The sequence below is a fragment of the Bubalus kerabau genome, chromosome 4 (assembly GCF_029407905.1).
Source record: "Bubalus kerabau isolate K-KA32 ecotype Philippines breed swamp buffalo chromosome 4, PCC_UOA_SB_1v2, whole genome shotgun sequence".
Taxonomy (NCBI): Eukaryota; Metazoa; Chordata; class Mammalia; order Artiodactyla; family Bovidae; genus Bubalus; species Bubalus kerabau.
The window spans coordinates 45,744,891-45,769,766 of NC_073627.1; the positions used below are offsets into that span (position 1 = coordinate 45,744,891).

Here is a 24,876-nt window from a genome sequence, read left to right on the forward strand (position 1 = left end):
CAGGTCATCTGCATAACATCTGGACATTATGTTTCCACATTAATAAATTGACTAAGTAATGGCATAGTATTATCTTCCAACTCTAAAGTTGTATTCTGTGAATTGAGTACAAAGATACGCTAGATTGAGAGAGATTACATAGAAATAAAGACCTGTATGTTCCTGGTCTTGAGCTACATGTTCTACAAACATTCTAAAATGGCCAAATTGGGGTTCTTTTGCTATTCAAAAATTGATATTTTTGTGTGCACAGTTAGAAAAAGACGCTGTGCAATGCTAACTGTAAGGTCAAACTGAATGGAATGCATCTGGCCCAGATGCTTTTTAAAAAAGTCTTCCAGCTCTTCTGCCTCCTGCTTCTCACCTTTCCCCAGCAAAGGAGGATAAAAAAAATTCAGAAGTGATTATAGCTCCCTTAAGGAGAAACCTATTACAGGGGGAAATTAATCATCCTCGATGCTTACCTATACACCCTGGATCCGAACAGAACTTAGGGGTTTAGCTAAGGAATTTCCCAATCCCAGCCAGGATCCGTTGGGATTTGTTAAGGAATTTTAATTGACCATCTGGACCTACGAGCCCAGGTTTTCAGATCTGTATCAACTAATGCAGATGTTAGTTTCTGAAAGCAGAACAAGGGAATGACTAGAGAAAGCAAGGTGAAAATACCACTTAAAGGACTGTGAATCACATAGTCCAGAAGCTTGCACCGAATACAAGGAATTAGCTCAGAAATTACTCAAACCTATCTCAGAGCTTTCTCCAAAAACCATAAATGGACAAAGATTCAACAGTGCAAGCAAAGATCAGATGAATCAATCCAAACTATTATGGAAGATTGGGGGAAAAAGGTTTTAAGCAATATTCTGGCTTGACATTTGAGTCATTCTAACAACTAAAATGATCCTTTTGCTTAACTCCACCTTTAAAGAAGGCTTAGATGAGGATTTAGCTACTTTTGTCAAAGACAGTCTAGGTTGGTCTGAGTGACACACAAAACACTCTTGTTACACGGGCTGACCAACTTTTCAAAACCCTTAAAAAAAAAGAAAAGGGGGTATCGGTGAAAATTATGAAACTTCAATTGCACCACTTTATTACCCAATGCCAGTAGAAAATTAACTGACCCCCAACCAATTTAATTCCCAAAACAGTAGAGAAAGCTTGAAGAAAAAAAAAAATCTCTCTTTAGAATTCTTGTCCTGAGGGCAGAAACTCCTACTAGGAGAACCTGATTTTCTCTCCCTGCGCCTTGAGACCCAGAGCTCTCTGGATCACTTATCTAGACTGTCTCTTAAGTGCTGAAACTGAGTCGGGGGGAGGAAAGAAGCCTTTAAAATTTTCTTATTCCAACTTATTTACATTTTGTTTTATATTGTCATATCTGATTCATGACTAAGTTTAGAAAATGAAGGTATATCTCTGATTGTGTCTGTTTGGATATATGTATGTCTCAGTATGTTTCTTTGGAGAATATTGCTGCGGTTAATTTGTAAAATGAGCTCTAACCTAACCAGCCTAAAGAAAAATAAGCACTTGCAAATCAAGCAGTTCTAAATACAAGAGAAATTAACCTAAGTGAATTTCAGGTTCACATGAATTAAGAAATACTCAATATTAAGTACCTGGTATTAATATTTGTTGATCTAATTAATATAGACATGCTTAAAATATTAAGCATAATATTTTCATTGTGCCTAGGTTTAATATGTTAAATAAAGTGTTGTTATGTCTGTTACAAATTTGTAAGCAAGGAAAGTAAGTCAACTAAAGAAACTTTTAAGGAAAGAAAGTGTAAATGAGATAGGAACTTTTAGATAAACTCTATTAAGGGGCTACCCCAATGGCTCAGCTGTAAAGAAGCGCCTGCCAGTGCAGGAGATACAGGTTCGATCCCTGGGTCGGGAAAATTCCCTGGAGTAGAAAATGGCAGCCCACTCCAGTATTCTTGCCTGGAAAATACCATGGACAGAGAAGCCTGGTGGGCTACAGTCCATGGGGTCAGAGAGTCAGACATGACTGAGCGCACACGCATGATTTCTTGTATACCGCAATGTGTTCTGATGAGACGGTGGTGTATCTTACTAACCTGGAGCGCATCTTCCCTGCCTAGGACTCCCCTCTGCACAAAGCCCTCTTTTGGGTTGCTGTAGCCGTGCTACAGCTCGATGAGGTCAACTTGTATTCAGCAGGCACTGCACTTCTGGAACAAAACCTGCACACCTTAGACAGTCTCAGGATATTCAACGACAAGGTAAACAAGCTTTCGGTTGGTATTTCTAAATTATGCATGTTAGAGTGTCTCCTTCTTTTTTTGTTGTTTTCTTTTAAAATTAGAAGAGATCCATCTTTAAATTGAATTTCTGTGTAACTGGTTGTGAATATATTCCTTACTAGCTCATAAAATGGTTTAAACTTTGCATACTTTTTTATATAAAAATAGCAAAAAAACAGTACTTGCCCAATATTGGTAAACAGAATAAGGATAAAAATATTGAGTAATAATAATAGCTACCTTGCTAGGCTCTATGCTGTCTTATGCAATGTACATTCATTAATTGTAATTTCATAATCCAAGGGTAAAGGTTAGCATTTCCCACCCCTACTTCACTTCATGAAGAAATAATCTAAAAATAAGCTCGCTTTTATTGAATTATGGTACTTAATGAGAAATAGGTATAATTAGAAGCAGATAAGGAGTTTGGAGACGTCTAAAGGAAACTTTTGGATATTTAATTATGCTAGTCTTTTGTTTGCTTAATAAAACATATTAATACCATCACCACCCCTCTTAACACCTATTAGTCTTGATTGAGATTGGGTTTTGGTTTGCAGAGTATAGTAAAAGAAATACAGTAGTAAGAAATTATATTCATTTTGTCTTTGGAGAAAAAAAAGAGAACCGTCTAGGAGAAAAGAGAGGAATTTTAAGATAGATATGTGTATATAATAAGAGATTTGCTTAAAGCAAAATTAACAGAGCTTGTGAGAAGAAAGAAACAGACCAGAGCCTGGTTTTGTGTGTGAAGATGCCTGGTCTAAGCATTGTTTGTTTTGTCTTCCAAATAGTAGTGTAGTGTAGACCCACAATAGCTGGGGCTCTGGGAAATATGGAAGCAGAATTTTAGATGTAGAAGTTATCTTGAAGTTTTATCATCCATTTTATAGGATAGAAAAGAACAAAGAAGTCAGGTAACTTGTTCATGTTTGTGCATCTGATTTGGAACTAGAATCTCTCTTTCCTAATTCCATTGCTCTTTTCTGAAGTGGTCTTGGGACAGTGGCGGTCAGAGAGATGGCTAGCTTTTGGCCTTTTGTATGAATATAGGATATTTGTGAGTGAGGTATTTGTCTAGGAATATCTGCCTTGGCATTTTCATTGCCAAAATAGACCCATTAGCAGAAGTTAATATTGACTCCAAATGCCTCAGGATACTAGGAATCCGTTAATAAAGCTTGTTAAAAGTTACCAGAATGAAAGATGAATAAGGTCTGAGGATCTATTATTTAACCTAATGACTATAGTTGATAACACTGTATTATAATTGAAATTTGCTAAGAGAGGAGAACTTAAATGTTCTCTCCCAAAAGAGGGGATGGGATAAAAATATGTGAAGTGATAGTTTATTAACTTAATGGGAGAAATGTATATGTGAAAGGATATACATTCATTATTCAAATCATCACATTGTACACTTTAAATACCTTACAATTTTGTCAGTTATACCTCAGTAAAGCTGAAAAAATATATATACATTGAACTTATAGTAAGTTAATACTTTAATATTTATGTAATATTCTGCAACTTGCTTTTTTTTAACAATATGAACATCTTTCTAAAGCATATATATATACACACACACAAAATTTCATATGTGTGTGTGTGTGTGTGTGTATAATTCTTCCTCATGACTGCAGAGTATTTTACAGAATGCATGAGCCACAACTTATTTAACCATTTGCCCATTAATGAACATTTGATTTGTCTGTTATCTTTTTTTATTCTAGAAAATGCTACTCTAAACATCTCTCTACATTTATTTTATAGTCTATAATGTTTTTCTTTCTTTGAGGTAGAAACCTAGACAGATCTGAACATGACCCTAAGTACTTTCAGTTTTTGCTTTAAAATAAAATCTCTGTGTATAAGAGAATCACAGGGCTTTTTTTTTTTTTAAAAAAAAAATGCAAATTCCTGGGCCTCACCATTTCCCATGACTCTGAGATGGAACCCAGTACTTTCCACCCTTGAACAAGCATCATCAGTGATTTTAAGGCAGGTATTCCTGAAACCACACTTTAGGAAATATTGTTAAATACCTTAATTTAGAGGTCAAGTTACATAGCATTTTTGAGTTTCATTTCTTTGTTTTACCACACTAGAATGTCAAATTTGCCAGGGCTAGTAATTTTTGTCTGTTTAGTTCACTGATATATCAATCAATCGATCAGTCTGTAAAATGGAGCTAATATCTGTTACACAGAATTGCTTTAAGGTTTCAGTACATTAATGTATCTAACACTGTTCTATACAGCAGGCACTCAGTAGATATGAGTTCTCTTCATTCTCTTGAGTGTCCAGTCATAGTACACAAAGTGCCAGCTACAATTCAATGCATGGTCTTATTTAAAATAACAGTATAGGTTTTTTTTTTTTTTTTAATTTTATTTTATTTTTAAACTTTACATAATTGTATTAGTTTTGCCAAATATCAAAAGGAATCCGCCACAGGTATACATGTGTTCCCCATCCTGAACCCTCCTCCCTCCTCTCTCCCCATTCCATCTCTCTGGGTCGTCCCAGTGCAGCAGCCCCAAGCATCCAGTATCGTGCATCGAACCTGGACTGGCAACTCGTTTCATACATGATATTTTACATGTTTCAATGCCATTCTCCCAAATCTTCCCACCCTCTCCCTCTCTCACAGAGTCCATAAGACTGTTCTATACATCAGTGTCTCTTTTGCTGTCTCGTACACAGGGTTATTGTTACCATCTTTCTAAATTCCATATATATGCATTAGTATACTGTATTGGTGTTTTTCTTTCTGTGACTTTTCTTTTTTCCCCCTCTGTTTCTTTCTCTTCTTCTTTTATATAACATTGTATATCTGCAATTCCAAACTCTACTCAAGATTTTTAATTTATGCTTTTTGGTATTTGATATCAATTTTGTACCTGTATTTTCTTTATAATTTTTGCGACATTGTTTTTGTTGGTTTGTTTGTTTTCTCTCTTTATTTTTCTTCTTCTTCTTCTTTTTTTTTTTTTTTAACATTGTATTTTTGAAATTCCAAACTCTACTCTAGATTTTTAATTTTTGCTTTTTGGTATTAGTTATCAATTTTGTACCTGTAGTTTCTTTATAATTTTCACAACCTTGTTTGTTTTTCTTTGTTCGTTTTTTCTCTCTTTCTTTTCCTTCTTCTTTTCATTAACATCGCATTTTTGAAATTCCAAACTCTACTCTAGATTTTTAATTTTTGCTTTTATGTATTTGTTACCAATTTTGTACCTTTAAGAACCCAATCTTTAGGACCCATTTTTCACTAGGGAACGAGATTACTGGCTTGACTGCTCTGTCTCCCTTTGGACTCGCCGTTTTCTCCACCAGGTCGCCTGTATCTCCTCCCTAACCCCTCTCTACTCTACCCAACTCTGTGAATTTCTGTGTGTTCCAGACGGTGGAGAACACTTAGGGAACTGATTACTGGCTGGATCTGTCTCCCTCCTTTTCATTTCCCCCTTTTATCTTTCTGGCCACCTCTGTCTCCTGCCTCCTTCTTCTCTTCTCTGTATAACTCCGTGAACATCTCTGAGCGGTCCAGTCGTGGAGTGCACATAAGGAAGTGACTACTGGCTAGCCCACTCTCTCCACTGTTGATTCCACCTCATCTCATTTGGGTCACCTCTAACTCCCTCCTCCCACTTCTCTTCTCCATGTAACGCTGTGAACCTCTCTGAGTGACCCTCACAGTAGAGAAACTTTTCATCTTTAACGTAGATGTTTTATCAGTGGTGCTGTATAGAAGGAGAAGTTTTGAAACTACTGTAAAAATAAGACCGATAACTGGAAGTAGGAGGCTTAAGTCCAAACCCTGACTCCAGGGAACTCCTGACTCCAAGGAACATTAATTGACAGGAGCTCATCAAACGCCTCCATACCGACACTGAAACCAAGCACCACACAAGGGCCAACAAGTTCCAGGGCAAAACATACCAAGCAAATTCTCCAGCAACAAAGGAACGCAGCCCTGAGTTTCAAGATACAGGCTGCCCAAAGTCACCCCAAAACCACAGACATCTCATAACACATTACTGGACATTTCATTACACTCCAGAGAGAAGAAATACAGCTCCATCCACCAGAACATCGACACAAGCTTCCCTAACCAGGAAACCTTGACAAGCCACCTGTACAAACCCACACACAGCGAGGAAATGCCACAATAAAGAGAACTCCACAAACTGCCAGAATACAGAAAGGACACCCCAAACTCAGCAATTTAAACAAGATGAAGAGACAGAGGAATAGCCAGCAGATAAAGGAACAGGATAAATGCCCACCAAACCAAACAAAAGAGGAAGAGATAGGGAATCTACCTGATAAAGAATTCTGAATAATGATAGTGAAATTGATCCAAAATCTTGAAATTAAAATGGAATTACAGATAAATAGCCTGGAGGCAAGGATTGAGAAGATGCAAGAAAGGTTTAACAAGGACTTAGAAGAAATAAAAAAGAGTCAATATATAATGAATAATGCAATAAGTGAAATTAAAAACACTCTGGAGGCAACAAATAGTAGAATAACAGAGGCAGAAGATAGGATTAGTGAATTAGAATGGTAGAAATAAATGAATCAGAGAGGATAAAAGAAAAACGAATTAAAAGAAATGAGGACAATCTCAGAGACCTCCAGGACAATATTAAACGCTACAACATTCGAATCATAGGGGTCCCAGAAGAAGAAGACAAAAAGAAAGACCATGACAAAATACTTGAGGAGATAATAGTTGAAAACTTCCCTAAATTGGGGAAGGAAATAATCACCCAAGTCCAAGAAACCCAGAGAGTCCCAAACAGGATAATCCCAAGGCGAAACACCCCAAGACACATATTAATCAAATTAACAAAGATCAAACACAAAGAACAAATATTAAAAGCAGCAAGGGAAAAACAACAAATAACACACAAGGGAATTCCCATAAGGATAACAGCTGATCTTTCAATAGAAACTCTTCAAGCCAGGAGGGAATGGCAAGACATGCTTAAAGTGATGAAAGAAAATAACCTACAGCCCAGATTATTGTACCCAGCAAGGATCTCATTCAAGTATGAAGGAGAAATCAAAAGCTTTTCAGACAAGCAAAAGCTGAGAGAATTCTGCACCACCAAACCAGCTCTCCAACAAATACTAAAGGATATTCTCTAGACAGGAAACACAAAAACGGTGTATAGATTCGAACCCAAAACAATAAAGTAAATGGCAGCGGGATCATACTTATCAGTAATTACCTTAAACGTAAATGGGTTGAATGCCCCAACCAAAAGACAAAGACTGGCTGAATGGATACAAAAACAAGACCCCTACATATGTTGTCTACAAGAGACCCACCTCAAAACGGGACACATATAGACTGAAAGTGAAGGGCTGGAAAAAGATTTTCCATGCAAATAGGGACCAAAAGAAAGCAGGAGTAGCAATACTCATATCAGATAAAATAGACTTTAAAACAAAGACTGTGAAAAGAGACAAAGATGGTCACTACATAATGATCAAAGGATCAATCCAAGAAGAAGATACAACAATTATAAATATATATGCACCCAACACGGGAGCACCGCAGTATGTAAGACAAATGCTAACAAGTATGAAAGAAGAAATTAACAATAACACAATAATAGTGGGAGACTTTAATACCCTACTCACACCTATGGATAGATCAACTAAACAGAAAATTAACAAGGAAACACAAACTTTAAATGATACAATAGACCAGTTAGACCTAATTGATATCTATAGGACATTTCATCCCAAAACAATGAATTTCACCTTTTTCTCAAGCGCACATGGAACCTTCGCCAGGATAGATCACATCCTGGGCCATAAAGCTAGCCTTGGTAAATTCAAAAAAATAGAAATCATTGCAAGCATCTTTTCTGACCACAATGCAGTAAGATTAGATCTCAATTACAAGAGAAAAACTATTAAAAATTCCAACATATGGAGGCTGAACAACACGCTGCTGAATAGCCAACAAATCACAGAAGAAATCAAAAAAGAAATCAAAATTTGCATAGAAACGAATGAAAATGAAAACACAACAACCCAAAACCTGTGGGACACGGTAAAAGCAGTCCTAAGGGGAAAGTTTATAGCAATACAGGCACACCTCAAGAAACAAGAAAAAAGTCAAATAAATAACCTAACTCTACACCTAAAGCAACTAGAAAAGGAAGAAATGAAGAACCCCAGGGTTAGTAGAAGGAAAGAAATCTTAAAACTTAGAGCAGAAATAAATGCAAAAGAAACAAAAGAGATCATAGCAAAAATCAACAAAACCAAAAGCTGGTTTTTTGAAAGGATAAATAAAATTGACACACCATTAGCCAGACTCATCAAGAAACAAAGGGAGAAAAATCAAATCAATAAAATTAGAAATGAAAATGGAGAGATCACAACAGACAACACAGAAATACAAAGGATCATAAGAGAGTACTATCAACAATTATATGCCAATAAAATGGACAACGAGGAAGAAATGGACAAATTCTTAGAAAAGTACAACTTTCCAAAACTCGATCAGGAAGAAATAGAAAATCGTAACAGACCCATCACAAGCACGGAAATTGAAACTGTAATCAAAAATCTTCCAGCAAACAAAAGCCCAGGTCCAGACGGTTTCACAGCTGAATTCTACCAAAAATTTAGAGAAGAGCTAACACCTATCCTGCTCAAACTCTTCCAGAAAATTGCAGAGGATGGTAAACTTCCAAACTCATTCTATGAGGCCACCATCACCCTAATACCAAAACCTGAAAAAGATGCCACAAAAAAAGAAAACTACAGGCCAGTATCACTGATGAACATAGATGCAAAAATCCTTAACAAAATTCTAGCAATCAGAATCCAACAACACATTAAAAAGATCATACACCATGACCAAGTGGGCTTTATCCCAGGGATGCAAGGATTCTTCAATATCCGCAAATCAATCAATGTAATACACCACATTAACAAATTGAAAAATAAAAACCATATGATCATCTCAATAGACGCAGAGAAAGCCTTTGACAAAATTCAACATCCATTTATGATCAAAACTCTCCAGAAAGCAGGAATAGAAGGAACATACCTCAACATAATAAAAGCTATATATGACAAACCCACAGCAAACATTATCCTCAATGGTGAAAAATTGAAAGCATTTCCTCTAAAGTCAGGAACAAGACAAGGGTGCCCACTCTCACCATTACTATTCAACATAGTTTTGGAAGTTTTGGCCACAGCAATCAGAGCAGAAAAAGAAATAAAAGGAATCCAAATTGGAAAAGAAGAAGTAAAGCTCTCACTGTTTGCAGATGACATGATCCTCTACATAGAAAACCCTAAAGACTCCACCAGAAAATTACTAGAACTAATCAATGACTATAGTAAAGTTGCAGGATATAAAATCAACACACAGAAATCACTTGCATTCCTATACACTAATAATGAGAAAACAGAAAGAGAAATTAAGAAAACAATTCCATTCACCATTGCAACGGAAAGAATAAAATACTTAGGAATATATCTACCTAAAGAAACTAAAGACTTATATATAGAAAACTATAAAACACTGGTGAAAGAAATCAAAGAGGACACTAACAGATGGAGAAATATACCATGTTCATGGATTGGAAGAATCAATATAGTGAAAATGAGTATACTACCCAAAGCAATCTATAGATTCAATGCAATCCCTATCAAGCTACCAACAGCATTCTTCACAGAGCTAGAACAAATAATTTCACAATTTGTATGGAAATACAAAAAACCTCGAATAGCCAAAGCGATCTTGAGAAAGAAGAATGGAACTGGAGGAATCAACCTACCTGACTTCAGGCTCTACCACAAAGCCACAGTTATCAAGACAGTATGGTACTGGCACAAAGACAGAAATATAGATCAATGGAACAAAATAGAAAGCCCAGAGATAAATCCACGCACATATGGACACCTTATCTTTGACAAAGGAGGCAAGAATATACAATGGATTAAAGACAATCTCTTTAACAAGTGGTGCTGGGAAATCTGGTCAACCACTTGTAAAAGAATGAAACTAGAATACTTTCTAACACCATACACAAAAATAAACTCAAAATGGATTAAAGATCTAAACGTAAGACCAGAAACTATAAAACTCCTAGAGGAGAACATAGGCAAAATACTCTCTGACATACATCACAGCAGGATCCTCTATGACCTACCTCCCAGAATATTGGAAATAAAAGCAAAAATAAACAAATGGGACCTAATTAACCTTAAAAGCTTCTGCACATCAAAGGAAACTATTAGCAAGGTGAAAAGACAGCCTTCAGAATGGGAGAAGATAATAGCAAATGAAACAACTGACAAACAACTAATCTCGAGAATATACAAGCAACTCCTACAGCTCAACTCCAGAAAAATAAATGACCCAATCAAAAAATGGGCCAAAGAACTAAATAGACATTTCTCCAAAGAAGACATACAGATGGCTAACAAACACATGAAAAGATGCTCAACATCACTCGTTATCAGAGAAATGCAAATCAAAACCACAATGAGGTACCATTTCACGCCAGTCAGAATGGCTGCTATGCAAAAGTCTACAAGCAATAAATGCTGGAGAGGGTGTGGAGAAAAGGGAACCCTCTTGCACTGTTGGTGGGAATGCAAACTAGTACAGCCACTATGGAGAACAGTGTGGAGATTCCTTAAAAAACTGGAAATAGAACTGCCTTATGATCCAGCAATCCCACTGCTGGGCATACACACTGAGGAAACCAGAAGGGAAAGAGACATGTGTACCCCAATGTTCATCGCAGCACTGTTTATAATAGCCAGGACATGGAAGCAACCTAGATGTCCATCAGCAGATGAATGGATAAGAAAGCTGTGGTACATATACACAATGGAGTATTACTCAGCCATTAAAAAGAATACATTTGAAACAGTATAGGTTTTTAAAAGTCACCAGGATATAAATTAACAGTCACTTATTTTGCATTATAAATCACAGCTGTTGTATCTTCCATCACCTTATTCCCTACATGCTTGACTCTTTTGCACTAATTTATTTCTGGTACCTTAAATGTGCTATGGTATTTTGTAGTCATCTGAAAATAATTTTTCTCAACCTAAAAGGATTATTTACCTTGTCATAGCTGTTGAACGCAAACTAAAACCAATTAAGTGATCCTTCCTGAGTGAACCCCATCAACCATCTCATGATTATTTTTAATAGAGTCCAGAGGAAGTGTTCATGGCAATCCGGAACCCTCTGGAATGGCACTGCAAACAAATGGATCATTTTGTTGGACTCAATTTCAACTCTAACTTTAACTTCGCACTGGTTGGACACCTCTTAAAAGGTAGAGGCCTTGTGTCAAAATATTTTTATGAAATAGTATCAAGAAGCCAGAAGTAACTAAAATAGTTGATATAATTTGGCCCATATGTCTTACGTTAAATGCAAACTGTATGTCTTAGTGAGTTATGTTTTGTTTAGTATGTATTTTAATAGAGCATGATTTCCATATCAAATACCAAATTTCCTTTAGAAAGCAAGGGAGTTGATTGTTACACAGTTTCTAAGTATTGAACTTTCTAATAGCTGTTTTATTAGTTAATGATACTTAAGTATCTTTTTGGTTATCAAAATAAGACAAATTAATAAATGTTATTTGAGTAACTCATATTAGAAATTTGAGATTTGACCAGAGATTGTCTTAACTTGTTACTAATTTACTGTTGTTGAGTCCTGTTATTACATACCATAAGACCTTGCCCTCTGGTCCCCATTCTCCCACCTCCACATTTCTGTATTACTTACAGCAGTGATCTCCAGTTATTCCTCAAAGTCACTCACCTGACTTTACTCCCTACTTCTGACTTCACTGAATGTTAGCTTTGGTTGATTAATCTGGTACAGGCATGGCCCAAAACTGCAGTTAACAGAAATGGCATATAGAGTGAGTCAGAAGCAAAAGCAGTGTAAAGTATAGCCTGGGATAAGTAGCTAGCTTGAATTGCTGGTTTTAGATTTGGCCAAAACTAGAGACTCAAGCTAGAACTTGAATCTGCAGTTTTGTATTAATTTAAATGATTGTTAGGCTTGAGGGATCATAGAGGTTCCCCCAGGTTTTTAACCAGGTACACACACACACACATACACTGGTGTGAATGTATGCATTTTATTTCACCACCTTATGAAATCTTTGCAAAAAAAATATTGACCATTTTAATCTCTAAAGGGAATAGGGATTGCTCAAAAGATACTATACTTACTGCAGGATACCAAGAGATGAATTGCAACTAGGCTGATAAAGTGCTTGCTTATTCTGTATTTCTAAAGGAATATGAAGTATTTCCAGTGTACAAATCCCCTGTTTTAAACGGAGTTGCATTAGTGATTAAAAGCTGTCCAGAAATCAAACTTACCCACTAATCAACCCAATTCTTTGACCTTTGGGAGCATATAGTCCTTGTATCATAAGGTTTTTTCCTTTAACTAGAAAAAAAAATAAAATGATAAAACTGTGTTTTCAAAGCATATCTTAAAACTACAATAATAGGTTTTTTAAAAAAATCCTTGTGCTGTTGTAGGGAATAGAAGATCTGAAACACTTATCATCTTTCCTGATTTTCCTCTCCCTGAGGTACCTTAGTGTTCTAGGGAGCATTATTCTGTTCTGCACATTTTTGGTGCTTAATCCTATATGTAATTAATTAACTGTTCACATATGTGTATATTTTACCTTCCCCAGTGGCTGGTCTCAGAAGGCAGGAGTTCCCCCTTATATATTTCTCTTCTTTGCAGAGTTGCTAGTCACAGAATAAGAATTCAACAAATGCTTACTGAAAGAAAGAATTGACTTCTTGTTTGTTTTTATTTTTTCTAGGATACAGGCATCCTTCACCTGCCATTGTTGCAAGAACAGTCAGAATTTTGCATACACTACTAGCTCTGGTTAATAAACACAGAAATTGTGACAAATTTGAGGTGAATACACAGAGCGTGGCTTACTTGGCAGGTAAAAACACAAAGTAGACAAAATTAATCTTACAGGTGGCGCTAGTGGTAAGAAGAGACAGGGGTTTGGTCCCTGGAGGAGGGCATGGCAGCCCACTCCAATATTCTTGTCTGCGAAATACCATGGACAGAGGAGCCTGGTGAGCTATAGTCCATAGGGTCACAAAGAGTAGGACATGACTGAAGTGACTTAGCATGCACATAAATATCTAAGGACCACAAAAAAGGTTCAGACACCTATGGGTTCTTCTGCTGATTGCTTGGCAGAGTAAAGAGTTCACAACTCAGTCCCGTGGTATTGGTTAAAATTTTGAAAGTTTGCCAAAACATTTTTCCTTATAAAAGAATTTGCATTAGTATGTGAAATGGGTTCTCTTGTCATCTTTGGTTCATGACACTATGTAACTCCTGTTGTCTGTTATAAAGTCTAAATGCCTGAGCCTAGCATCTTGACTGGAGAAGGCAATGGCACCCCACTCCAGTACTCTTGCCTGGAAAATCCCATGGATGGAGGAGCCTGGTGGGCTGAAGTCCATGGGGTCGCAAAGAGTCGGACACGACTGAGAGACTTCACTTTTCACTTTCATGCATTGGAGAAGGAAATGGCAACCCACTCCATTGTTCTTGCCTGGAGAATCCCAGGGACGGTGGAGCCTGGTGGGCTGCCGTCTATGGGGTCACACAGAGTTGGACACGACTGAAGTGACTTAGCAGCAGCAGCAGCAGCATCTTGAAGGAGAAGGAAATGGTAACCCACTCCAGTGTTCTTGCCTAGAGAACCCTGTGGACACAGGAGCCTGGGGCTGCTATCCATAGGGTCGCACAGTCGGACACGACTGAAGCGACTTAGCATGCATACATGCATTGGAGAAGGAAATGGCAACCCACTCCAGTATTCTTGCCTAGAGAATCCCAGGGACAGAGGAGCCTGATGGGCTGCCATCTGTGGGACTGCACAGAGTCGGACACGACTGAAGCAACTTAGCAGCAGCAGCAGCATCTTGAGCCCTGAAGCAGCCCTCCTGATTCTGTCCTCTTTCTCTAAATGTCACAGGCTCAATTTTTATTTCCTTTCGAAATGGATGGGCTATTTTAAGCTAGTCTGCTTGCCATCTACTAGAAGTGCCTTTATGTCTCTTTAATATTCATTCCTGATGCCATTTGTTTTGCCTAGACTGTCTGCCCCTCCCCTCCTTCCATTATACCATCCTCGCTTGCTATTGCCTAATTTGTGTTTCTCTTCTCAGCAACACTTAGCACTTATATGTAACACAGTTTTTGAACATAGTCTTTTTTTAAATTGGAGTATAGTTGATTTACAGTGTTGTATTAGTTTCTGCTGTACAGCAAAGTGAATCACATACATATATATATATATAGTCACTCTTTTTAAGATTCTTTTCCCATATAGGTCATTACGGGGTATTGAGTATAAACATAGTCATTTGATGGAAAGTGCTGATTCCCAGTTTAGCAGACTTCAGTTTGTAGCAACTTTTTTGAGTCATTTGACCTTGAGCAAATCATTTAACATTTCAAAGTATTTTTCTTTACCTAAGAAATGGACATTATAGTCCTGGCCTGCTGACCTTTTATGTTTGTTGAGGTCAAATATACATTAAAGCGCTAGACTATATAGATACTGTTTAAGTCTCTGTTCAGTGTTTACATGCAGCCTTCCAAAACAGATGGCAAACCCTTTAAGATAAACAAATCTGTCCTAAGGGTTTATACCCTTAAACTTCATACTCTCCAAGACTCTTTACATGCATGTTTAACAGCTGTTATTCTCTTTAGGAGCTTGTAAGAAGTATATCCTATTTTAAGTCGTATTTATGATTTATTAAATTGTTAAATCTTCCTTCTTGTTTCTTTTAGCTTTACTTACAGTGTCTGAGGAAGTTCGAAGTCGCTGTAGCCTAAAACATAGAAAGTCTCTGCTTCTTACTGATATTTCAATGGAAAATGTTCCTATGGATACATATCCCATTCATCATGGTGACCCTAGCTATAGGTAAGTGGGCTTCTCCTCCCATCATTACATAATTTTCATCAGGTTTTGATTTTCCATGCCAGTGGAGTCAAGTAGCAGAGTAATCCAGAAGGTAATATAGAAGGGAAACTAAAGATAATCAAGGAAGAGTAAATCAAAACTCATTTTATAAATGTACAATATTTTATGTGGGTTAGTAGTAAGAAGGGCTTCCCTGGTGGCTCAGACGGTAAAGCGGCTGCCTGCATTGCGGGAGACCTAGGTTTGATCCCTGGGTCAGAAAGATCCCCTGGAGAAGGAATGGCAACCCACTCCAGTACTCTTGCCTGGAAAATTCCATGGATGGAGGAGTCTGGCGGGCTACAGTCCATGGGTCCGCCAAGAGTCGGACACGACTGAGCAACTTCACTTTCTTTTCTTTCTTTCTTAGTAGTGAGAAAGTTCTTCTTACCTGATTGTGCTAATTAGTTAACATTACTTTGTCTCTTTTTAAGCACAAGTCAGTTGAATGCTGAAGAGATGGTCTTGAAAGTATCAGATTGTAGGAGAAGGCCTAGGAAAACCTAAGGTGAAATATAAGCAACATTATAAGCTTAATGATAGAAAACTGAGGTATACAGATCTGTAAAAAGATATACATGCCAACATATTTATGTATTTACTCATATCACACTAAAGTTACTAAAAACTTTTCTATAGTGCAGATTTAGATAAGATAATCAAATTATATTTGCTGTCATGTATGGTTTTGGGTAGCATGTTTTTCACTAAAACATAGAGAAATTCCATAAAATTGGCATCACTTGGAGTTTTTTTATATTTTCAGTTAATGGTACCTTTAAGTGTTAGGTACAGTGTTGAACATAGGAAAATAATCATATATTTGTAGAGCTTGTATCATTAAATTTATCAATATCCCACTTTTTAATAAAAAGCCCTTGGCATTTTCCAACTGAGATGTTAACAATGTATGCAAAAGCTTTCCAGGCATACTTGGTTTTCAGTAGTCTTACTCTTTAGTCATTCCTATGATTATATTTATTTGAGATAATGCTCTTTTTGTTATGGAAAGTAAAAAGTGAGTTTGTCTGTGTTCCCCTTGGTTTTTAAACCAGTGGTACAATTGCCTATTTAGACTTGATTTTCTCTTATTAAAAAATGAATGCAGTACAGTTAAATTGAGCATTTGTCGAGTACCTGCTATGTATAAGATGTCATGGCAAGAAAGTGAAAACCTCCTGGGGATAAATTAAGAGTTTGTTCTCCAAAGTGCTTTAAAGTACAGTTTTAAAATTAATTAATCACTACCATTGGGAAATAGGACAGCCAATTAGAAGGGCCAAGAATGCTTGTTTTTGTCATCATGTTTATTGATTCTTCTCAATTGTTTTAATCTCTCAGGACACTAAAGGAGCATCAGCCGTGGTCATCTCCCAAAGCTTCTGAAGGGTACCTTGCAGCCAGCTATCCACCTGCGGGCCAGACCAGTCCCCGAGCCAGGAAATCTATGAGCTTGGACATGGGGCAGCCTTCTCAGGCCAACACGAAGAAATTGCTTGGTTAGTTTATCTAAATTATGTAGAAATGTTTAGAGTTGTTTTTAAAAATGGTCAGATACTTTCACTCTTGGAAAATTATTTGAAGCTCTTAAAGATTATCAAAATGTTCTGTTTTTGATGCAGCAAAGTTTTTGATGCCAATGATAAGAGAGTTTGATAGATCAGTTAAGCCATATCAGTTAAGACAGAAGAATGAGAATGAGATCTCAGAACAGTTTTGTGGGGGATTCTTAGACTAAATATTGTGGCTGTACTTGTTTTATTCTGCCTTGTCCAGGCAGCAGGTAAATGAGAGTAGGAGAGACATTAGGTACTCACAGAAAAGGAAGAGTCTCACAGCATTCAGATGCAGGGCCTTTAACAGTATATTTTCCAAAATTATCATCTGTGGGTAGAGTATATCACTATGCTATGAAGTATAATAATACTATTTGCCATCTTTTCTTAAAAAAACAAAAAGGTAAGAGTTCTTGATTACTGTATTTTTTTATTACTCTAAGAAGATAGAATTCCTGAAAATTAAAACTGCTCTTTTTATATCAACATTTGCCCATGAGAAATATACCTAAAATGCTGTGAGACCCTTTCCCTTTTCAAGAGCTGAAGTGAATAATGAGAGAACTTACTGATCCCGCCTCACCACAGATTGAATACAAAGGTGCTCTTACACAGCTTTGGCTAAGGAAGTATAAAATAAGTAACCTGCCAATAAACCATGAGAGAAATTGAAACCATGAATGTTAATCACTATGACTAGTCACATAAGACTGTTCTCTTTAGTTTGAGTCTCTTTCTGTTTATACTTTGCCACAAATAATGTTCTAGGAGTTTTCTGATTACTTAGTGTTTTGTGATTCTCAATTTTCATGCCAAGGACATTGTAAATGAAGAACTAACTTCAGAGAAAATGCAATATTTAATTTATTCAACCCACGTGCTAGATAAAAAAGTTATATCGTCTTTGCCCTTGGAGGAGCTCGTAGTTTGATGTCTAAGACATAATCATACAATTGCAGTAGCATCCCCGGGTGTCATTAAATATGGTTTGATGAGGGAAAACTGAGGATTGGGGGAAATTAGGAAAAGCTACAGAAGTGAGGTAACATTTAACCTGGGTCTTGAAGATTTGATACCCGTTTGCCAGGTAGACACAGGATAAGCAAGGCATGCATTCAGGAGAGGTGGGAATAGCATGAATAATGCAAAGTCAGGAAAAGCAATGGGGTAGGAAATGAGGCTAGAGAAGGCTTGGAACTAGTTTGTAGGAGACTTTGTGCCGTGTTAAGAAATTTAGTCTTATCATGTATCCAGCAGAGATCTTTAAATAGGGAAGGGACATTACAAAATCTTATTTTTAGGAAAGGTTTTTGGCTACAGTATGGAGAAAGGGAAGTTTTTTTGGCAAGGGAATCATTTAAGAAATTGTTACAGCAATCCAAGCAAAAAATGGCATAGGCCTACACCAAGGCAGGAGCAATGGAAGGATGGAGAAAAGGAATCAGCTTTGGGACTTCAGTTTAGTTCAGTTCAGTCTGACTCTTTGTGACCCCACGGACTGCAGCACGCCAGGCCTCCCTGTCCATCACCAACTCCCGGAGTTTACCAGGGCCTGACTATATGGGCCAGGTATAGGGCAGGAGAAGGCCGAGAAAGATGTCACAAGTTTCTGTCTTCAAAAACTGTCTGGGTAGCGACCCCATTTGCAGAGATTGGGGCTAATATATTTATAGCACAAGGTAATTCAGATTGGTTGATATTATATGTGGGCTTCCCTGGTGGTTCAGAAGGTAGAGTCCCCCCACAATGCCAGAGACCCGGGTTCAAACCCTGGGTTGGGAAGATCCCCTGGAGAAGGGAATGGCTACCCATTCCAGTATGGGATACCTTCAGAATTCTCGGAATGTAAATCTAAGAGATAAATGAAAACATACATCTGGAGATCAGGAAGAGAGAAGTGGACAAGTGGCACATTTAGAATTAATTAGCTCATTAGAGAGCTAAAGCTGTAGGAGTGGAAGGAGATCTCCCAGGAAGAATGCAAGAGTGTAAAGTAAAAAGGAAGAATGAAATTTGATATTTTAACTGGTCACTGGCTGAATGTCTAGCCTTGTGACTTCAAGCTAATCTCTTAAGTGATGGCTTCCTCAGTTTATAGGTACAGAAAATGAAGAAGTTAGACTAGATCCTTTGGGCTGTTAAATTATTTGACCTTGATTTTTATGACTATTGTGAATAATTATTAGTATTAAAACTTGAGGTTAATAGAAGATTAAATTTCTCAAGTGTTCAGTTGTCCAGATGTGAGTATAGTGGCTTCAGTTCTGGGTTTTAAAAAGCAATACTGTCACGAGTATTCCAGATTTATTTTTAGAGCTGCACCAAGAAAAATAAGAGAATTTCTTATAATACAAAGAACAAAAATATGTAAGTTCCAAATAACCCAATTTCAATACTTTTATTTTAAGAGAAAGTTTTTCAACAGGGATAGAGAACACGATTAGAGAAACTCAAAGCCAAGGGAATGGTCCTGCTTGCTATTTTTGAAGCATCTCCCAGCGTCTCTATTATTTAGTACTTTCAGGCCTGCCGATCCTTTCAGTATTTAGTACTTTGAGGCATGCAGAGCTTGAAGAACTAAAATCAAAGTTTGATTTTACCTTCATTTGGAAATTCTTAATATGTTAAAGACTTTTTGGCACCAGCAGAATGTCTTAAATTGAAAAAAGGCGGTTCAGACATAATTGATCTTTGCTATTAAGTAGTGCCTATCTCTGTTCTTATTATTAAATATTATGCTTGCTGGTGGAGTTTAGTTTACCTCCAGTGTAATCTCAATTTGATTTGGACCAACGAGGCACATCCAGTCCTGAAACAGCACAGCTATTTAGCCAAAATTCCTTCAGAAGATGGAGAAATATGGAGAAGAGAGGAACTCTGCCCCAGGGATGTTTGAGCTTTCTTTGGGTCCTAAGTGAAAATGCAAACACTTTATGCCCAAACATTTTCTTTTTAGTATGTTCCTATTCACAGACACTGTGGTTAATAAACTTCCATATTCTGTAACTTTTGTTTATAGGAACAAGGAAAAGTTTTGATCACTTGATATCAGACACAAAGGCTCCTAAAAGGCAAGAAATGGAATCAGGGATCACAACACCCCCCAAAATGAGGAGAGTAGCAGAAACTGATTATGAAATGGGTGAGAAACAAAGTTAATAATTAATCTAGATCATTGAAAGTAAGGAGGGAGAATACATTAAAAGCCATATTTGCTTTCCAGCCATTTCTTAGTGTCATTAGGATGAAATATAGAAACATTTGCTCTTTTTCAGAAGATAAGCTGTACAGTCCTTAAAATGACAAATACCTGAAATATGTGTGGAAAGTAATCATACATAGGATTGTAAACAGCATCGTAAACAGCTAGCCAGAACTTTCATATATAGATGAATAGTAATTTTCTATGATGTTTATGTTGATATTTTTAGTGTCTATTAAAAAGCTATTGAATTATAGAAGTGACATTAAAATATAGCAGGTGAAGTAGTATCTAGTGTGTTGTATTCGATTAATACAGCTGATTGTGTTAATCCATATCTTACCGCAGAAACCCAAAGGATTTCCTCATCACAGCAGCATCCACATTTACGCAAAGTTTCAGTGTCTGAATCAAATGTTCTTTTAGATGAAGAAGTACTTACTGATCCGAAGATCCAAGCACTTCTTCTTACTGTTCTGGTAATACTTTTTGCTTTTTATGTATTTTTTTTTTCCCGGTCTACTCTTAGAAGGCCCTTAAGTATTAAAACATGAAAGGAAGTCCATATTCAGCTTCTCACCGAAACAGATAACAATTCAGCCACAAAATAAAATGTTTTTTGTTTACTTGTTTGCAGGCTACATTGGTGAAATACACCACAGATGAGTTTGATCAACGAATTCTTTATGAATACTTAGCAGAAGCCAGTGTTGTTTTCCCCAAGGTTTTTCCTGTTGTGTAAGTATCTCCACCTGCATTTAACTTTTGTATCTGTCTTGAAGTCAAATGTTTTATAAAAGTTTTGGGAAAGTATCACCCAGTAGTGTTCACTGATTGTGGAGAGGGAAACATGAGGTAGTGGATAGTGATTTTAGCTTAGACACAGGGGGTTTAATGAGACCTAAGATTTGTTTTGGCCTGTCAGTCAGGACAAACATTTTGTTTATCTTGTTGTTTCTGTTGTGTTCATTGTGATGAGCATCATTTATTTCCTCACTTAGGAGGAAACTGTTAGATTGCTATTAATGTATTTAAATTAGCATACCTGTTATGGTTCCTTTTTCAGTAGAGCTTTTATTTTTAATCCATAGTTGAGTGAAAGCAAAATTGACCTCTTATTTGGGAGATGAATTTTATTCTCTCTTAAGGGATGAAATCATATTAGCCTCAAAGTGTTCAGATCTAAATAACCCAAAGAAATTTGGGATCCCCTGGAGAAGGAAATGGCAACCCACTCCAGTGTTCTTACCTGGAGAATCCCACGGACAGAGGAGCCTGGCGGGCTACTGTCCATGAGGTCACAGGAGTCGGACATGACTTAGCAACTAAACCACCACCACCATTCCTAATGTAGGCCTTTTGTGTAGTGTCATTATTTCCTTGTTTTTGTTTTTTATTTTATTTATTTTTATTTATTTATTTGGCTGTGTCTGGTCTTAGTTGTGGCATGCTATGCTATGCTAAGTCACTTCAGTCGTGTCCAACTCTGTGTGACCCCATAGACGGTAGCCTACCAGGCTCCCCCGTCCCTGGGATTCTCCAGGCAAGAACACTGGAGTGGATTGCCATTTCCTTCTCCAACGCATGAAAGTGAAAAGTGAAAGTGAAGTCGCTCAGTCGTGTCTGACTCTTAGCGACCCCATGGACTGCAGCCTACCAGGCTCCTCCATCCATGGGATTTTCCAGACAAGAGTACTGGAGTGGGGTGCCATTGCACAGAATCTTTTAGTTGCAGAATGTGGGATCTAGTTCCCTGCATGTATGCATGTACGTGTTCAGTCATGTCCGACTCTTTTGCTACCCCATAGACTGTAACCCTCCAGGCTCCTCTGTCCATGGAATTTTCTAGGCAAGTGGAATGGATTGCCATTTCCCTCTCTAGGGGATCTTCCCGACCCAGGGATCAAACCGTGTCTCTTGAATCCCCTGCATTGACAGGCAGGCAAATTCTTTACCACTGAGCCACCTGGGAAGCTTTTCTTTTTGTTTAATCTTATTTATAAATTTCAGAGTTTTATGTACTTGGCCCTTGGTTATTTTTATTAATGGAGTGTAGGTGAGTTAGAAATAGTTGATTTCCTTGTAAGTTTGAATTGGATCATATATTCCACCCCCTCCAAGCTAATTTTGTTCTCCTTATTTGATCTGATTCAGCATTTATTAACACTGACTAATACTAAATTTAGTTTTAACTCCTGGGTACATATCAGTAATCAGCAGGAAGAGATGGTCCTAAAGCATGCTGAGTGGCTGATAGTAGCCAGCCGTGTCTTGAGCAAACAGTCAGCATGTATAGTTAAACATGGTTATGTGACATTACTAGTTGGTTGCTTTTACCGTATTTTTCCTGATGACTATAAACACAGAACAAAACAAAACAGAAAACCAGATACCTTCATATTACATTATAAAATTCGGAAAAGCACCAGGAAGTAAAAAAAGCACTCATTACCCTTCATTTTTATCACATTGTTCTAGGAAAGAATATATGTTTTCCAGTATATATTTTCATTTAGTTTTCCTTTAAAATGTTCCTCTGTTGACTTTTTTTTAGGCACAATTTGTTGGACTCTAAGATCAACACCCTGTTGTCATTGTGCCAAGATCCAAATTTGTTAAATCCAATCCATGGAATTGTGCAAAGTGTGGTGTACCACGAAGAATCCCCACCACAATACCAAACATCTTACCTGCAAAGTAAATAAATGTATCGGGAGGAGGATTGTTGATGAACTTGACACAGGCGTGCTGCTAAAGAATACACTAGCTGAAGAATTTCTGATGAGGAATAGGCTTGTTCATACCTCTCTAATGTGCCATTTTCTTACTCTTAATGTTGTGTTCAGTATGATAACTGGTTGACAACTTTTTTAACTAAAGTATGGTTTTATACTGAGTGTACTTTCAGTGAATTTTAGTCTACTTTGATACTCATCCTAAAAAAAAATTATTTTATTGTACATGTAGGTTTTACATATCATCAGCTATATAAATTAATTTCTATTAAAAGTATCATGCTTGTTATAAGAGTAACATTTGATTTGTTGCAGGTTTTGGTTTTAATGGCTTATGGAGGTTTGCAGGACCCTTTTCAAAGGTAAGAAAATTTATTTTTCTCTACTGACAAAATGAAAATTTTATTTATATAAGTATGCCTGTTTTAAGAACACACAATGTGCTGAAATGCAGAATGATTCACACAAATACATATGTTATTTTTATTAAAAGTTTTCTACCTCAAGATTCTTTCTAAGAGGCAGTACCTTTAATATGTTTATATACTAGCTTTTACCAAAAAAAAATGAACTAAATCTATGCTTGACTTTTCAGAAAGGTATAATAAACCTCTGTAAACTTTTCTACCCTCAGTCCCTGATGTAGTTGATGACCTTCAGGCACACACTAGGGTATCTTATGATTAGGAAAGAGCATTACATATGGCTGAAATCTACCGTATGACCTGAAATTAATACAGTGTTATATGTCGATTAAACCTGTTTTTAAAATTACATAATGAAAAAAAACTTACCTCGTGAAAACATTTTTTTCCTCCCAAGCTGTTGCATTAGATTCACTCTTCCCTGAAATTATCCTCATGTGGTCCATTCAGTTTGTTCTTTGATTGGCATTCATTGATATAGTGTGACATAAATATGTTTTTAATGATTCTCTCTGTATATGCTCTCTCTCCAAATTGATTGAGGTTCCTTGAAGGCAGGACTTCTATTTCTTCCCCTAGTGCAGTGTTCTAGAGATAGGGGTGCCAAATCAATGTAAATAGTGTAAACTTTGTTTTAAAAATTGAGTGTTTAGTTTTATTTAATTAATACTGAATATCTCTTGATATGCAAAGGCTATCATTTACAAAATGGGCCTGAAGTCACAGAAATAAGTGTGTCATGCAGAAACTTTTGTGGTTTGATTGCCAGTAACCCTCCATTCTCTTCAGAGTGTTGTTAGTTGAATCTCTAAATGGCAGCTGGAATGATGCTCTGCTCATTCTTCCTGTTTTGGAAAATAGTCTAGACATCATTCCTGATAATTGAGTTGTCTCAGGATTAATTCAGTCTTTGTCTACGCGTGGCCTCCAGTAATTGCAGGTTCATCTAGAAGCCGGAAGTGTAAGCTGAATAAAATTCCCAGTTGTAAGTCCCATGGTAGTCTATAAATATTATTTCATCCCCTCCCCCGCCTTTTTTAATGATCTGTAGTAGAAAAACAGCAAATTAAGCCCAAAATAAAAATTGAATTACTCTTTTTTGGCTTCAAAGGGGATTTAGAAAAAATAAAAAAGAATGGAGCTAAAATAATTTCGTATTTTCCATTACAGCAAACACAAATCCCAGACTATGCTGAGCTTATTGTTAAGTTTCTTGATGCCTTGATTGACACGTATTTGCCTGGAATTGATGAAGAAACCAGTGAGGAGTCCCTCCTGACACCCACATCTCCTTATCCTCCTGCAGTGCAGAGCCAGCTTAGTATTACTGCTAACCTTAACCTTTCTAATTCCATGACCTCACTTGCAACTTCCCAGCATTCCCCAGGTCAGTAAATGTACTCTTTATATAAATTTGAGCAATAATATTACTATACAACATTAGGAATTCCCTTGTTATCAGTTTACAGCAGATTTTGCTCCTTTTTATCATGAAATTCATCTTACATTTCTTCTTTACCTTGTAGCTGATTTGAATTTTGGTTTCTGTAAAGCTTTCTACTTTCAAAGAGTTCAACAAAAATACTGACATGTTTATAGAGTGTTTACATAAAGTATTCCAAGGT

The 24,876-nt window shown here is 36.9% G+C and overlaps 1 protein-coding gene across 5 annotated transcripts in view; it reads left to right on the plus strand.

Moving 5' to 3' along the window:
* NF1 (neurofibromin 1) overlaps positions 1 to 24,876 on the plus strand; it is a 262,407-nt gene that overhangs the window by 222,693 nt on the left and 14,838 nt on the right. For 4 of the 5 annotated variants that reach the window (XM_055577184.1, XM_055577185.1, XM_055577186.1 and 1 more), the window contains 11 exons: positions 2,114 to 2,254; positions 11,493 to 11,619; positions 13,150 to 13,281; positions 15,159 to 15,294; positions 16,675 to 16,832; positions 19,909 to 20,031; positions 20,440 to 20,570; positions 20,729 to 20,829; positions 22,646 to 22,788; positions 23,142 to 23,188; positions 24,422 to 24,638. In XM_055577184.1, the coding sequence (XP_055433159.1) occupies positions 2,114 to 2,254; positions 11,493 to 11,619; positions 13,150 to 13,281; positions 15,159 to 15,294; positions 16,675 to 16,832; positions 19,909 to 20,031; positions 20,440 to 20,570; positions 20,729 to 20,829; positions 22,646 to 22,788; positions 23,142 to 23,188; positions 24,422 to 24,638 (1,456 nt within the window). The remainder of the gene's footprint in view (positions 1 to 2,113; positions 2,255 to 11,492; positions 11,620 to 13,149; positions 13,282 to 15,158; positions 15,295 to 16,674; positions 16,833 to 19,908; positions 20,032 to 20,439; positions 20,571 to 20,728; positions 20,830 to 22,645; positions 22,789 to 23,141; positions 23,189 to 24,421; positions 24,639 to 24,876) is intronic. The other variant, XM_055577188.1, reaches the window with a different exon arrangement.